This window comes from Lissotriton vulgaris, chromosome 5 (genome assembly GCF_964263255.1).
Source record: "Lissotriton vulgaris chromosome 5, aLisVul1.2, whole genome shotgun sequence".
Classification (NCBI taxonomy): Eukaryota; Metazoa; Chordata; class Amphibia; order Caudata; family Salamandridae; genus Lissotriton; species Lissotriton vulgaris.
This window is the reverse complement of record NC_141693.1, coordinates 740,024,717-740,041,315: the sequence shown is the minus strand read 5'-3', so window position 1 is coordinate 740,041,315 and position 16,599 is coordinate 740,024,717. Positions and strand designations below refer to the sequence as shown.

The window sequence follows — 16,599 nt, the reverse complement described above, 5'->3', positions numbered from 1 at the left end:
TGTTTATGGCATGGCTTCAAAAACGGAAGAAAGTGAGGAATAATGAACTCTTGTATGCACAAAGAGTAGGAGGGACAAGAAAGTTTGAAAAAATGTGGCGTTCTTTTTTTGATTGATTATGGACCAATGTATTTTGCTCTTTTGCTTTGTCAGTGGTTTATGATATTACGTTTGCTCCTACTTCATCGGTTGTTTTTGTACCATCTGTGACTGTGACTTTTTGAACTTCAATAAAAAATAAGAAATAAAAAAAAATAATCTCATGTGTGGGACTGCCGCATTACAGGCGGACGGTCGCAAGCCCCGGCACGATGCCATCTTAATGACCCCCTATGTTATTATGCTTCTCCTGGCGCAATATTTTTTGCACAGTTATTGTAATAAGTGATTTGGATAAAGCCCTGTATGAAAAAAATTAAGTGCAATTAGATGCGTCATTCGCAATTCTTTTTTTGTGAATCGGGCCAGCACATCAATTGTCTTTTTGGCGAATATATTAAAACGTTTACACTTCGAAGTACAGATTTTTTTACGTATCCTCCTTCGTGTGCTTCATTTTTGTAATTATACAAAAAGGAAATTCACAGATTCAACAAACGATTCTATAGTAAGATTGCCATGATACTTAACGCCTATATCAATCTAAGATATAATAAATATCAATTTAAAAACCAATAAATAGAAAATACAACCTCAACAATTAAACAAAGGCGTCCCGATTCACAAATACTTTGGGGTGAGGCGGTATCTCATACTGCTGTAGTACAGTCCTGGCGTACTCCTGCGATGCATGAGCAGGCCAGGAGTACGTCGGAAGTAACAGAAAAAAAAACAATTATGAATCGAACACACCAACTCCAGCCCACTGCTTGGCGCTCCCATGATCCGTTCCTAAACGTTGTGTTTACATGTTACATACAACATTTATAAGTGCCCTTTCACATTATATAAACCTGCTTGGCAGCTGGCATGGCTATGCGGCGTTTTTTTTTGCTTTGCTTTTGTTCTAACTGCTCCTCTGACGATCCCACCGCCCCCGATCCCTACACACACACATACATACGCACACACACGCACTCACACTTGCCCTAGCCCACTCAGTGTTGCATATGCACGTATGCATATGTGTACTTGCGGGCACAGGGCTGGCATTGTTGTCAAGATCTGAAGCCGAGTGCCAGTGGAGCCCGGCCTTTGTCACCAGGGTGGGCTGGGACAGAAGGGGTGGGGCAGAGGTGCTCCTGCATCGCTAATGTCAAATACCATGAACTTTCTCCTCTCCCCGGTGGGCGTCGCCATGGCATTCCAGCATTCTGCCGCCTGCCCACTGCATTCTGCAGGCCGGGAGCGCGTCCACTCATCAGTGTGTGTGTTTGCCGGGCACAGCCGCTCTCCACAGATCCCGAGGCTGAATATGAAAGTTGATCACTTTCAAAGTCCCGACCCTTGCAGCATCTCCTAACAGCTCCAGCTTTGGGCCTTCTTCTGCGGTGCAATGGCGCTGATCTAATCCAGCTGCACCTGTGGGTGCTATATTCGGATTAAGGCCCTGAGGAGAAACGGAAGGATTTCACTTGACGAGATAAAGCCAGGTCCAGAGGGAGCCACGCGTCGTTGACCATGGCCAATTCTGGATTTCAGCTGCTGGGCTACTTCCTGGCCTTGGGGGGCTGGGCCGGCATCATCAGCACCGCGGCGCTGCCCCAGTGGAAGCAGTCCTCCTACGCCGGGGACGCCATCATCACGGCCGTGGGGCTGTACGAGGGGCTGTGGATGTCCTGCGCGTCGCAGAGCACCGGCCAAGTGCAGTGTAAGGTCTACGACTCGCTGCTGTCTCTGCACGGTATGTGACCACAAACCGGCAGCGGGAGACACGCAAAGCTCGAAAGGTTCTGTGTTGTTCTTGTCAGATTTTGTCTTTTACGCTTTATTTCTAAAGTGAGTCCGAACTTGAAGACTTAGCAGCTTATTTTTTTACAAGGCACTTGTGCCACTTTTGCGTCATTTTTAATCTCCGAATTAGGGCATGTTTTGTCGACAGCAGGGGTCGGAAATGTAGGCCAGTAATTGCCTCCTTGTGTTTCCGAGCTCTGCTTTTTAGAAAAAACGTGAATTAACTTGGACATTTTTCAGGTTCGTTATGCTCTGAAGATGCGAAAAAGACGTGCACAGACCCCTCCGTTGCTGGCGCAGTGTAGACCCTTAGAGCGCATTATAATGCGGCCTGATGGGTGGAATTCATAAGTCCCGATATTTCTCAGAGTTTAAGGGCTGGATTTTCAGACACTTCGGGGCATATTATCAAGGACCGGGGTTAAAATTATCGCCGTTTTATCAGCAGGAAACTGCAGATAAAACGGCGATAATGGGCTTGATAATAACCCTTGTTAATTCCAATAGAAGCCCATGTTCTGGTGTTAACATGGGCTTCTATGGGAATTAACAAGGGCGTATTATCAAGGCCATTATCGCTGTTTTATCGGCAGTTTCCTGCCGATAAAACGGCGATAATTTTAACACCGGTCCTTGATAATATGCCCCTTCATCTCAGAAACAAGGAGAAGAGGTTGCCCTTTTCTGTTTCTGAACTATGCTGTCTGACATAATGCCCGAACTCAGAGAAATTGGTTAAATGGATTCACTTTAAACACCGCAGGCAAAATAAAATAAGGTTCACCTAGGCGTTGAACCTACACGTCCCATTATGACTTGACACACATCCTTTGACTAATCTTCCATGGGTTACCTTGACGTTCTGGAAAGGTGAGGAGTGCTTGCCTCTGGAATATGCCATTGACATAAAGGTCACGACCTTGAGTTCTGACAAGGCCAACTCAGTATTCCACTTTTTTGAGGTGGGCACAGAACTTGTTGCGTGCAGCTCTAAGAAGTAGCAGGACTGCGGTATGAAGCACTATGTGAAAATATGTTTTTGTTTTTAATGTTTAGGCCATATTGAGCAGAAGCACAACTGTGTTCTTTTCTGCTAAGGGAAGGCAATAACATGTTGGGCCAGTTCACAAAGGTATTTACTAGTGTATGAAATGGTATTCCTGCAGTCATGCACTCTTAAATAACTTTGTGGATTGGCACCACGATACCTAAAATGGGAAACGTTACTATTCAAGGGCCGTTCATATGCAATTGGTATAGTCAGAAAAGATTTGCCCTCTTAACACATTAACCCGTTCCGTGCTCCCGTCGGCCAACGCTACCTTGCGGGGGGTGCCGTCGGCCAAAGGCCAACGGAGCCCCGCCCACTCAATAGACCGCCCGCACCGCGGCGGAAAAATCGCCGCGGTTAAGGAGTTAAGGGCCTGATTTGGAACTTGGCGGACAGGTTACTGCGTCACAACAGTGACTGACATCCTGTCGGACAAAATATAAACCTCATTATATCCTGTGACATTTATTTTGCGACAGACTGGGTATCCTTTGCCGTTGTGACAAAGTAACTGGTCCACTGAGTTCTAAATCAAGCCTTATGTAATTTATGGTTGGACATTTTGGTGCTGATTAATTAACGTATTTATGAGTATTTCATGTAGTAATTCTATTCAACTACTTCAATCATAAATGACTTTGTGAATCGGCCCCTAGGTGCACCAAACATATAATGATATCTGCTCACAAAGTTTGGAGCGAGCCCCCTGTATCTGCCATAGCTGGTTTCGTTGCTATTTCATCGGTACCGAAACATGTTTCTGGATTGCTAATGCAAAAAATATACAATCAGGGCCGGACTGGCTACCGGGCGGTTGTGTGTGTGGCCGAGCTGGGGGCTGATTTCATTGATGGGGACCTGCGTGTTCTGAACAAAATTTGTTTTGCTTTTTTTATTCCTAAACGCACGCAGGTTCCCATCAACGAAATCAGCCCCCACTGCAGAGAAATTAACCCCCAGCTCAGCAGCACACTGAAACGCCCGGTAGCCAGTTCAGCCCTGTATACAATGAGTGGGTGTGGTGAGCAACCATATTTTTGCTACTGGACATGCAGTTGAAAATTCAGAAAAGGCAGGTGTTTTTCTTGGAGCCTCTAGTGAGTAACGTTTTGCACTATTTTTTTTTAGTTTAGAAAGCTTTATTGAACAAAAAGAGAAAACATGGTACACAAATATAATACTAAGAATAACTTACAAATCCACCTAGTGACATATAAAACTACTTATAAAGAAAAAAAGAAAAATCGAATACAGAATAAACGACTAGATGGCAACCACTATAAAAGGAAAACATAATCGCAGACTAACATACTTAAAATAGCATTTTTGATTTTGCTTTTTAGGGTGAGAAAGATAGAAAAAAGGGAAGAAAGATAAAGAAGAAAGAAAGAGAAAGAGAGAGCGCTTGAACTATTTTAATTCACCTGCTTTTCTTGATTCTTCGGTATCTAGAACTGTTGATGCCCAACAAAAATAAAGAAGAATTAGCAACGCCAATAGGTCTGGCCGTCTTAAGCTGGTACAATAATTATATGCCATAAAATGGAGGAAAAAAATAAATAATATTTTTGTGTAGAATAATGCGGCAGTTATATGTTTGCAATAAAATGTTAAGTTAAAAAAGTAACTATCACATATCATTTTCCTAGAACAGCACACCTGCAGGTGTACTTAGAAATGATAGAGAAGCCCTTTTTAGTCTTTTTTTGCAGATTTATATAATGCCAAAGGTATTGTAGCACTTTACAGGAGCACCAGTTACGTTACAGAAGGACACATTCACTTTTTTTGGGAGGCACCAGGAAATTAAACGATGTGCCCAGAATCTCAGGATGTGAAGTCTACCCCGAGGTTCGAACCTTGGTTTCCCAGCTACAAAGTCGGCAGTCTACCCGTGAGACCACATCCTCCCCCTTAATGTAGTCTTAATGTGGTCATAGGAAAATATCATGTCCCACAAAGAAAATGTACTAGTTGTTGCACTACTTTAACCTGAATACATATTTCAATCATTTAAGATTAATTTATGTGAAAATATACAAAGTATAGAAAATGAAGGAAAAAAGCATTGACAAAGAAAACTATTGTCCCAGCACAGCCTTAGCAATAAAGTGCACTTCTTTAGAGGCAGATTTGCGTGTTTGATCAGGTAAAATGTTATCACCCACAGTGCAAGAGAGCCAGTGGCTGAAATGTGCTGACATATTACCCCATGTTGTATGATGTGGTGGGCAGCACCAACATGTGGATAATGGATTTGCAGACCAATCTTTGAAGCGGGCTGACCAAAATCCCTTCTATGACATCAAGGTGGTCTCTTAATCCCTCTTCTTCTTTTCTTGATTGGAAATGATAAACTACACTACACTAGCCATATGATTTGCAATATGTGTAGCTCTTTGGAAAATGTCTCCCCATGTTCACTCACAATATCTTGATAAGGTGACTTACTGTTTTCATGGAGGGCCATTTGTACCAAAGTGTTGTGTTGCCCTCGAGTGACACACAGTAATACACGGGCGATGCAACACTAAAGTCAGATTGACAAGAGACGCAAGGCCCCCTAGCATTGTCCTGCAGTGCTTGGTAAACTGGAGGAACGCAAACAGTGCAGGCCACTGATTGATTTGCGTTACTCTGTGCCAGAGAGAAGTTCCATGGTGTACCCATGCATCCATACATGGATTTTGGTGCATTTCTAGGTTTACCGTAAGTGATAGACATGGGACTGAATCAAAATACCACACGTTCCCAGGAGAGATGTAACATTGAGAAATATCTTTATTTCTCCTCGTTTATTTTTCTTTCTACTTAGGCTTCATTCTGCAGCACACATAGAAAGGGAAGAAAGCCTCAGGGGATTGTTTTTGTGCAGGAAGGTGTCCCTTCCTGCATAAAAAAATCCTTCCTGCAATGCGGACACCCTTGCACCATGACGGAAGAGTTCTGCATCGGTACTTGGCAGCAAAAAGTGTGCCGTGCAAGAAGAGGGCAGGAATGTGCCATATAGTGTTAAATATGGAACATTCCTCCCCTCTCCCTTTCACGCAGTGCAATTAGGTTTCTTGCTGCATTGCATGAAATATTGACACATTTGCACATAAGTGTTTATTGTGTCGTTTGTTACCCTAACAGTGACTTAAGTGCGCAACACAGCTAGCCCAAAAAATACTGGTGTACGCTCAATATTATTGTGGCAGACCACTGAGGCCTTATGGTATGTTATGTTATGTTACGTTAATGGGTATTTGTATAGAACATCATTTATTAATTTCAAAGCATTTTGGTGCTTTGTGAAGTAATTGATCTATAGCTGTTATTCATACAGCAGAGGGTCTCCACTCTGGGGGTTTTCCCCTAAACCACATTGGGGTAGGGAATTGGTTTAGGGGGGCCCTATCCCACATAGGTGTTCCATAAAGGGGAATTGGTCATTGTGACTTAACCCATTCCGTGCTCCCGTCGGGACCAGTCCCTCCCCAGTGCTGCCATCGGCCAACGGCCGACGAAGCCCCGCCCACCCTTTAGAACGCCCACACCGCGGCAGAAAAAACGCCCCGGTTAAGGAGTTAAAAGTCAAACTCCTGTGAATGTTAAATGCATGGTTGGTTGTTTTTGCATCTTGGTTCACAGCACAGAGAACCTCTGCCTAATGCATGTTAACTATAGCAGGGTTGTTGCATAGGATCAATGGGTCTTGTCCCCTTCCAATCAATCTTGGTGTTTGTTTGACAGAGTCCTCCTAGTGCAATGTTTTTGGATCTTCATCTAGTTTTGAGGACTTTAACCCTGTTTCAAGGAGACTGGAACACATTCCAGACTTGTGAGCTTTCATTCTTTACGTAAAACTCTGGACTGTGTGATTCTTAGTAAATAACCTACATTCTCGCCAAGGAATAGTCTGCTTTTTACACCTTCTATTTAGATATCTGTCAGAGAGATCTGCGGAAACAAAATCTAGGAGGCCTGATGTGTGGCTCAATTTTGGGATAATTTATTAAAAGTTACTGATAACTTAAAAAGAATATAGAATTGCAAAAGGTAGGTATAGTCTTTGATATTTCCACCAAACACTCTTCTCTTTTCTTTGTCCCTTTTCCTGTGGTCTTACGGTGTCTGTAGTGTTCAGGATGATGCCAGGAAGACGGTCCCCTGAAGTCTCTCAAAGGAGAAGAAAGTAGTGATAAGGAGGGTGTCCGCGCTTTTGTGTTCATTTCAACACACAAATTGTGCAACTATACCAATTTGGATAAAAAAAACAGAAGTGCTGCCTATATTAGGCAAAATTTGGGATGCTGGTTCAATCTTAGATCCCTGTTCGGTAAGAGGTTTGTTCTATCCCTTGGCTGCAAGGACTATGCTGTGCACCCATTGAGGATTATCAGAAAATCAGGTTACCCGAAAAGCAAAACAAAAGGAAAGACCATGGTAATAGTCTGTGAAATACAAAAGAAAATCAAGGAAAATAAAACCCCTCTATGCATATAGGGCTTCCCTGTTTTTTGTCTATTTGTGCCGTGATTTTAAGGTACACATAAGCACTTTTGAATCAAGGTAATGTCCCCTCAGGACCCCTCTCCACCTTTCTGTCGGAAACTTCCTGTTCCAACCCCTGCCCGAGTCACTTACCGCAACTGCCACAACTCTCCTGAGCTGCGGCGGCTTGACAGTAACCTCCGGGGGTGTCCACCAATCTTTACACCAGACCTCGGCGTATCTGGTGTCCTCCACCGTTCTCTCGATGTCAGCTGGGATCTCTTCCTCCATCAGCGTTGCATCTTCATCTTTCTTTACCGTCTCGCTCCTCCAAAGCTCAGCGTCTTCCTCATTCTCTTCTCCTGCTTCAGGGGATTCCCTCCCCTTACATAATGCTGGTCCCTCCTACCTGGTCCTTGAAGTCGTAGCCCATTTGTCTGCTTCTTGCGTGGAATGTCTTCCATCCTGTGTGGAGGAGGTGGGGGTCCAGTTTAAGTCTTTCCTTCCCAGTGGAACCTCGCAATCATCGAAATACAGGAAATCATGGGATACATTGGGTGAGTGTTCGACCTTGCTCCGATCGTCCCCCTCACACCATCTTTGTCTTCTCCCTTTAATCTTGAGAGTAACATGGCCACCCATAACTAGAAGGAGCCAACTTCTCTTTTGTTTGTTGGTACTCTGCAAGAAATGGACAACCTGAGCACAATGGAGTCTATACATTCTGATCACCTGGCAAAGGACAAAGCTGATGCCATGCGATTACTACTGAATGTCAAAAGGGCCTTATATGATTGATAGCATAAATGATGGAACACATAAGGATTTGTACAGCGCAACTAATCGCCGGAGGGGTATCCAGGTGCGGCTGTGACGGTCTGTGATGGTCCTCTGCAAGATTTTAGTTGAAGGACCAGGTCCTCAGCTTCTTGAAGAATTTCGGAGATGAGGAGGAGGCCCCTAGGTGTAGCCGGAGTCAGTGTTTTGGGTGCAAGGTATGAGAAGGCCAGCCATCCTGTTTTGCTTGTGCAAATGCGAGGTGTGTGTGCAAGAGAGAGGGAGAGAGGCAGAGCATAGGTCTCTGATTGGCAGATAGAAGTGGAGGCAGGAGTTGAAGTATTTTGGTCCAATATTATGCAGTGCCTTGCATGTGTGTGTGTGAGGAGTTTGAATTGGCAGCGTTTGTGTATTAACCGCCACTGTAGATCCCTGAGGTGAGGTGTGATGTGGGTCTACCAGGAGAAGTCCAGGACGAGTTTGGAGGTGGCCTTCAGAATGATCCGAAGATGGTGGAGGAGTTGTTTGCGGTTTCCAGCATAGAGTGTGTTGCCATAGTCAAGTGTGCTGGTCATTGAGGTTTGAGCGACTGTACATCTGCTGCTCTTGGAAATCCTTTTGAAGATTTGTTTAAGGATAAGCAGCATGTTGAAGCGGGAGGAGCTGACTGCGTTCACTTAAGCTGCCATGTTGAGTTTGTCATCTAATATGATGCCCAGGTTGCATGGTTGGAGGGTGATGGAGTAGCACGGAGTTCTGATGACCACAAGGTGGAGCCCCAGGGGGAGTTTTTGTTCCTGAAGATCAACATTTCTGTCAAGTTTCAAGCAGTTGGTTCTCATCCATTCTGATACGTAGATCATGTATTTGGTGAAGTAGGGATCTGGTCATGGAAGATGTAGAGGATGAGCCGGGTGTCATAGGCATAGGAGATGTTGTAGTTCTGTGGGATTTGATGATGTCTGTGATTCGTGTCATGTAAATGTTAAACAGGGTAGTTCTGATGGATGATCATTGAGGGACTTCGCAGATCACATCCTTGGGCCTTAGACAACGGTGAAACATCAGCCCTCATCCTCCTGGGCCTGTCAGCCACCTTCAACGTGGTCTGCCATCGCACTCTAAAGACACGCCTCCTAGAATCTGGAATCCAAGAGAAGGCTCTTGACTGGACCACCTCCTTCCTCTCCGGCAGAACCCAGATCATCCGCCTCCCACCCTTCCGATCTGAAGCCACTGACATCATCCCTCAGCCCAATGCTGTTCAACGTCTACATGGCCCCCCTCGCACAAGGGCCCGCCATCACAACCTCAACATCATCTTCTACACTGACGACACCCAGCTCATCCTCTCCCTCACCAAGGACCCACACACCGCCAAAACCAACCTCCAAGAGGGAATGAAGGCCGTCGCTGATTGGATGAGGAGCAGCCGTCTGAAGCTGAACTCAGACAAGACGGAGGTCCTCATCCCCGGACCCACCCCCTCAGCCTGAGACGACTCCTGTTGGCTGACCACACTCGGAACAGTACCAACACCCATCGACCATGCAGGCAATCTAGGATTCATCCTCAACTCCTCTCTCTCCATGTCTAAGCAGGTTAATGCCGTCTCCTCCTCCTGCCACAACACCCTCTGCATGCTCCGCAGGATCTACAAGTGGATCCCGACCAAAACAAGAAGAACGGTGACACAGGCCCTCGTCAGCAGCAGACTGGACTACGGCAACGCACTCTACGCAGGAATCCCAGCCAAACACCTACGACGACTACAACGCATCCAAAACGCCTCCACCCGACGGATCGTCAACGTCCCCGCCGCAGCCACATCACCTCCCAGCTGAGAGACCTACACTGGCTCCCTGTTGACAAGAGGATCACCTTCAAGCTCCTCACCCACGCACACAAAGCACTCCACAACGCCGGACCAGCCTACCTAAATAGCAGACTCAGCTTCCACACCCCCACCCGCCAGCTCCGCTCCGCCAGCCTCGCCCTCGCCGCTGTCCCCCGCATCCAATGAACGATCTCCGGCGGCAGATCCTTCTCCTACCTCGCCGCCAAGACCTGGAACACCCTCCCTACCTACATACGGCAGACCCAAGACCTACTCGCCTTCAGAAGACTCCTCAAGACCTGGCTCTTCGAGCAGTAGCAGCACCCCCCTCACCTCAGCGCCTTGGGACCCTCACGGGTAAGTAGAGTGCTTTACAAGTACTCTGATTGATTGATTGATTGATTGGGCTCTGATGTGTGGGGTGAAGTCTGAGTCGCTCTGTTCTCCTTGTGAAGAAGAATCATCTACATTCGATGGCCGGGCCTTGATTTCCTGTGTTGAGTAATCGTTTGATGATGCTGGTGTGTGATATGTGTTGAAAGCTGCAGGGAGATCCAGCAGTATGTGGGTGGTGGTTTCTCCTTGGTCTAGAATGGTGCAGATTTCATATGTGGCGGCAATAAGTGCTGTCTCTGTACTGTGATTGCTGCAGAATCCAGATTGGTAGTGGTTGCGGAGATTCAGGTCTTGGTCGATTGTTTTCTCTTTCACCTTTGCTGGGTATGGTAGTAGGGAGATGGGCCTGAAGTTGATACATTTGTTAGGGTTAGCCAATGGTTTTTTAGGAGGGCTGTGACTGCAGCATGCTTCCACTTCTCTGGGAAGGTTGCAGCCTTGATGGATGAGTTGACGATGTGAGTGAGGAATTTGCTGAGCTCGAGTCCCCCTTGGTTGTAGATATGGTGTGGACAAGGGTCTTTGGGGGCCTGAAGTGGATGGTCATCAGGAAGGAGGTAGTGTCTTCATCAGTGAGTATTCTTCAATTGGTTAGGTGTCTGTGTGAAGTAGGTGTACAGTTTTCTGATGAAGTCCTCTGGATTTGGTTGCTTACAAAGTCCTGGGAGGTGTTGTTGGAATCTGGGGTGGAGAATTCCTTGATGTTGGCAAACATTTCTTTGCTGCTTTTGGATCTGAGTTTGATCCCATATGTGAGAGCTCTTTTCTTGGTATCTCTCAGGAGGTGGTGGTAGTGCCTTGTAAGTTTGTCTGGCCTCAGCGTAGTGCTTGGTTCACCATTTCCTATATAGCTGTCTACTCACATTCTATAGTCTGCTCACATTGAGGATTACTCAGTCACTACAGAAAATGCTTGCAGATAGAAAGGGAGCTAGAGATAATTAAAGCTCAAAACCAAGATTTAGAGGCTCTTTGAAGAAGAAGTATCAAATGCATATTAAATGTGTTGGAGTCAACAAAAACTGAGAAGATGGAGACATATAGCAAATTTGTACAAGTGGATTTGTTTGATGGATCACATTTCGCTCTGTTGTTCATAGTGGAGTGTGAGATAGAGATACTATAGAGCTGCTTTACAAGAGGCACAGGGTCAGACTGATTTGCATATAGCCATGTCTGAACTGGGGTGGCAGAGTGGGCTAAAGAACGGTGATGGATTAAACCCAGATCTTTTGACTGGGTATGAGTGTTTGATTGATTCAGATGCTCCGTCCTTCACCACCCCCTTTTGTACCGCTTTTGGCCGCCATAAGTGTGGCAGGGTATGCTCAGACTTGAGTCCCATGCTCACTTTGACTCTGGATTCAAGCAAGCCGGGCTGAAGACGGCTGAAATGCCAGAAACCGATCCTCGGAAGCTTGTTTCCGGGCAAGGGAAGACATGGCTTGGCAGTTTGGGTTGGACTGTTCCCATGAGGCACAGGGTCAGACTGACTTGCTTATAGCCATGTCTGAACTGGGGTGGCAGAGTGGGCTAAAGAACGGTGATGGATTAAACCCAGATCTTTTGACTGGGTGTGAGTGTTTGATTGATTCAGATGCTCCATCCTTCACCACCCCCTTTGTACCGCTTTTGGCCACCATAAGTGTGACTGGGTATGCTCAGACGAGAGTCCCTTGCTCACTTTGCCACTGGATTCAAGCAAGCCGGGCTGAAGACGGCTGAAATGCCAGAAACCGGTCCTCTGAAGCTTATTTCCGGTCCAGGGAAGACATGGCTTGGCAGTTCGGGTTGGACTGTTCCCATGAGGCACAGGGTCAGACTGATCTGCATATAGCCATGTCTGAACTGGGGTGGCAGAGTGAACTAAAAAACGGTGATGGATTAAACCCAGATCTTTTGACTGGGTTTGAGTGTTTGATTAATTCAGATGCTCCGTCCTTCACCACCCCCTTTTGTACCGCTTTTGGCTGCCATAAGTGTGGCAGGGTATGCTCAGACGTGAGTCCCTTGCTCACTTTGCCACTGGATTCAAGCAAGCCGGGCTGAAGACAGCTGAAATGCCAGAAACCGGTCTTCGGAAGCTTGTTTCCGGTCCAGGGAAGACATGGCTTGGCAGTTCGGGTTGGACTGTTCCCATGAGGCACAGGGTCAGACTGATTTGCATATAGCCATGTCTGAACTGGGGTGGCAGAGTGGGCTAAAGAACGGTGATGGATCAAACCCAGATCTTTTGACTGGGTGTGAGTGTTTGATTGATTCAGATGCTCAGTCCTTCACCACCTCCTTTTGTACCGCTTTTGGCCCCCATAAGTGTGGCAGGGTATGCTCAGATGTGAGTCCCTTGCTCACTTTGCCACTGGATTCAAGCAAGCCGGGCTGAAGACGGCTGAAATGCCGGAAACCGGTCCTCGGAAGCTTGTTTCCGGTCCAGGGAAGACATGGCTTGGCATTTCGGGTTGGACTGTTCCCATGAAGCACAGGATCAGACTGATTTGCATATAGCCATGTCTGAACTGGGGTGGCAGAGTGGGCTAAAGAACGGTGATGGATTAAACCCAAATCTTTTGACTGGGTGTGAGTGTTTGATTGATTCAGATGCTCCGTCCTTCACCACCCCCTTTTGTACCGCTTTTGGCCGCCATAAGTGTGGCAGGGTATGCTCAGACGTGAGTCCCTTGCTCACTTTGCCACTGGATTCAAGCAAGCTGGGCTGAAGACGGCTGAAATGCCAGAAACCGGTCTTTGGAAGCTTGTTTCCGGTCCAGGGAAGACATGGCTTGGCAGTTCGGGTTGGACTGTTCTCATGAGGCACAGGGTCAGACTGATTTGCATATAGCCATGTCTGAACTGGGGTGGCAGAGTGGGCTAAAGAACGGTGATGGATTAAACCCAGATCTTTGGACTGGGTGTGAGTGTTTAATTGATTCAGATGCTCCGTCCTTCACCACCCCCTTTTGTACCACTTTTGGCCGCCATAAGTGTGGCAGGGTATGCTCAGACGTGAGTCCCTTGCTCACTTTGCCATTGGATTCAAGCAAGCCGGGCTGAAGACGGCTGAAATGCCAGAAACTGGTCCTCGGAAGCTTGTTTCCGGTCCAGGGAAGACATGGCTTTGCAGTTCAGATTGGACTATTCCCATGAGGCACATGGTCAGACTGATTTGCATATAGCCATGTCTGAACTGGGGTGGCAGAGTGGGCTAAAGAACGGTGATGGATTAAACCCAGATCTTTTGACTGGTTGTGAGTGTTTGATTGATTCAGATGCTCCGTCCTTCACCACCCCCTTTTGTACCGCTTTTGGCCCCCATAAGTGTGGCAGGGTATGCTCAGACGTGAGTCCCTTGCTCACTTTGCCACTGGATTCAAGCAAGCCGGGCTGAAGACAGCTGAAATGCCAGAAACCGGTCTTCCGAAGCTTGTTTCCGGTCCAGGGAAGACATGGCTTGGCAGTACGGGTTGGACTGTTCCCTTGAGGCACAGGGTCAGACTGATTTGCATATAGCCATGTCTGAACTGGGGTGGCAGAGTGGGCTAAAGAACGGTGATGGATTAAACCCAGATCTTTTGACTGGGTGTGAGTGTTTGATTGATTCAGATGCTCCGTCCTTCACCACCCCCTTTTGTACCGCTTTTGGCCGCCATAAGTGTGGCAGGGTATGCTCAGACGTGAGTCCCTTGCTCACTTTGCCACTGGATTCAAGCAAGCCGGGCTGAAGACGGCTGAAATGCCAGAAACCGGTCATCGGAAGCTTGTTTCCGGTCCAGGGAAGACATGGCTTGGCAGTTCGGGTTGGACTGTTCCCATGAGGCACAGGGTCAGACTGATTTGCATATAGCCATGTCTGAACTGGGGTGGCAGAGTGGGCTAAAGAACGGTGATGGATTAAACCCAGATCTTTTGACTGGGTATGAGTGTTTGATTGATTCAGATGCTCCGTCCTTCACCACCCCCTTTTGTACCGCTTTTGGCTGCCATAATTGTGGCAGGGTATGCTCAGACGTGAGTCCCTTGCTCACTTTGCCACTGGATTCAAGCAAGCCGGGCTGAAGACGGCTGAAATGCCAGAAACTGGTCCTCGGAAGCTTGTTTCCAGGCAAGGGAAGACATGGCTTGGCAGTTCGGGTTGGACTGTTCCCATGAGGCACAGGGTCAGACTGACTTGCTTATAGCCATGTCTGAACTGGGGTGGCAGAGTGGGCTAAAGAACGGTGATGGATTAAACCCAGATCTTTTGACTGGGTGTGAGTGTTTGATTGATTTAGATGCTCCGTCCTTCACCACCCCCTTTGTACCGCTTTTGGCCACCATAAGTGTGACTGGGTATGCTCAGACGTGAGTCCCTTGCTGACTTTGCCACTGGATTCAAGCAAGCCGGGCTGAAGATGGCTGAAATGCCAGAAACCGGTCCTCCGAAGCTTGTTTCCGGTCCAGGGAAGACATGGCTTGGCAGTTCGGGTTGGACTGTTCCCATGAGGCACAGGGTCAGACTGATCTGAATATAGCCATGTCTGAACTGGGGTGGCAGAGTGGGCTAAAGAACGGTGATGGATTAAACCCAGATCTTTTGACTGGGTGTGAGTGTTTGATTGATTCAGATGCTCCGTCCTTCACCACCCCCTTTTGTACCGCTTTTGGCCGCCATAAGTGTGGCAGGGTATGCTCAGACGTGAGTCCCTTGCTCACTTTGCCACTGGATTCAAGCAAGCCGGGCTGAAGACAGCTGAAATGCCAGAAACCGGTCTTCGGAAGCTTGTTTCCGGTCCAGGGAAGACATGGCTTGGCAGTTCAGGTTGGACTGTTCCCATGAGGCACAGGGTCAGACTGATTTGCATATAGCCATATCTGAACTGGGGTGGCAGAGTGGGCTAAAGAACGGTGATGGATTAAACCCAGATCTTTTGACTGGGTGTGAGTGTTTGATTGATTCAGATGCTCAGTCCTTTACCACCCCCTTTTGTACCGCTTTTTGCCGCCATAAGTGTGGCAGGGTATGCTCAGACGTGAGTCCCTTGCACACTTTGCCACTGGATTCAAGCAAGCCAGGCTGAAGACGGCTGAAATGCCAGAAACCGGTCCTCGGAAGCTTGTTTCCGGTCCAGGGAAGACATGGCTTGGCAGTTCGGGTTGGACTGTTCCCACGAGGCACAGGGTCAGACTGATTTGCATATAGCCATGTCTGAACTGGGGTGGCAGAGTGGGCTAAAGAACGATGATGGATTAAACCCAGATCTTTTGACTGGGTGTGTGTTTGATTGATTCAGATGCTCAGTCCTTTACCACCCCCTTTTGTACCGCTTTTTGCCGCCATAAGTGTGGCAGGGTATGCTCAGACGTGAGTCCCTTGCACACTTTGCCACTGGATTCAAGCAAGCCGGGCTGAAGATGGCTGAAATGCCAGAAACCGGTCCTCGGAAGCTTGTTTCCGGTCCAGGGAAGATATGGCTTGGCAGTTCGGGTTGGACTGTTCCCACGAGGCACAGGGTCAGACTGATTTGCATATAGCCATGTCTGAACTGGGGTGGCAGAGTGGGCTAAAGAACGGTGATGGAATAAACCCAGATCTTTTGACTGGGTGTGAGTGTTTGATTGATTCAGATGCTCCGTCCTTCACCACCCCCTTTGTACCGCTTTTGGCCACCATAAGTGTGACTGGGTATGCTCAGACGTGAGTCCCTTGCTGACTTTGCCACTGGATTCAAGCAAGCCGGGCTGAAGATGGCTGAAATGCCAGAAACCGGTCCTCCGAAGCTTGTTTCCGGTCCAGGGAAGACATGGCTTGGCAGTTCGGGTTGGACTGTTCCCATGAGGCACAGGGTCAGACTGATCTGCATATAGCCATGTCTGAACTGGGGTGGCAGAGTGGGCTAAAGAACGGTGATGGATTAAACCCAGATCTTTTGACTGGGTGTGAGTGTTTGATTGATTCAGATGCTCCGTCCTTCACCACCCCCTTTTGTACCGCTTTTGGCCGCCATAAGTGTGGCAGGGTATGCTCAGACGTGAGTCCTTTGCTCACTTTGCCACTGGATTCAAGCAAGCCGGGCTGAAGACAGCTGAAATGCCAGAAACCGGTCTTCGGAAGCTTGTTTCCGGTCCAGGGAAGACATGGCTTGGCAGTTCGGGTTGGACTGTTCCCATGAGGCACAGGGTCAGACTGATTTGC

The 16,599-nt window shown here is 47.5% G+C and overlaps 1 protein-coding gene across 1 annotated transcript in view; it reads left to right on the top strand.

The window, feature by feature from the left end:
• The first annotated feature begins 1,355 nt into the window (after nt 1–1,355).
• The window catches only part of CLDN19 (claudin 19), a 153,789-nt gene continuing 138,545 nt past the window's right edge, over nt 1,356–16,599 (top strand). Inside the window, exon 1 of the mRNA XM_086922173.1 lies at nt 1,356–1,843. Coding sequence (XP_086778299.1) covers nt 1,621–1,843 — 223 coding nt within the window. The 5' untranslated portion in view covers nt 1,356–1,620. The remainder of the gene's footprint in view (nt 1,844–16,599) is intronic.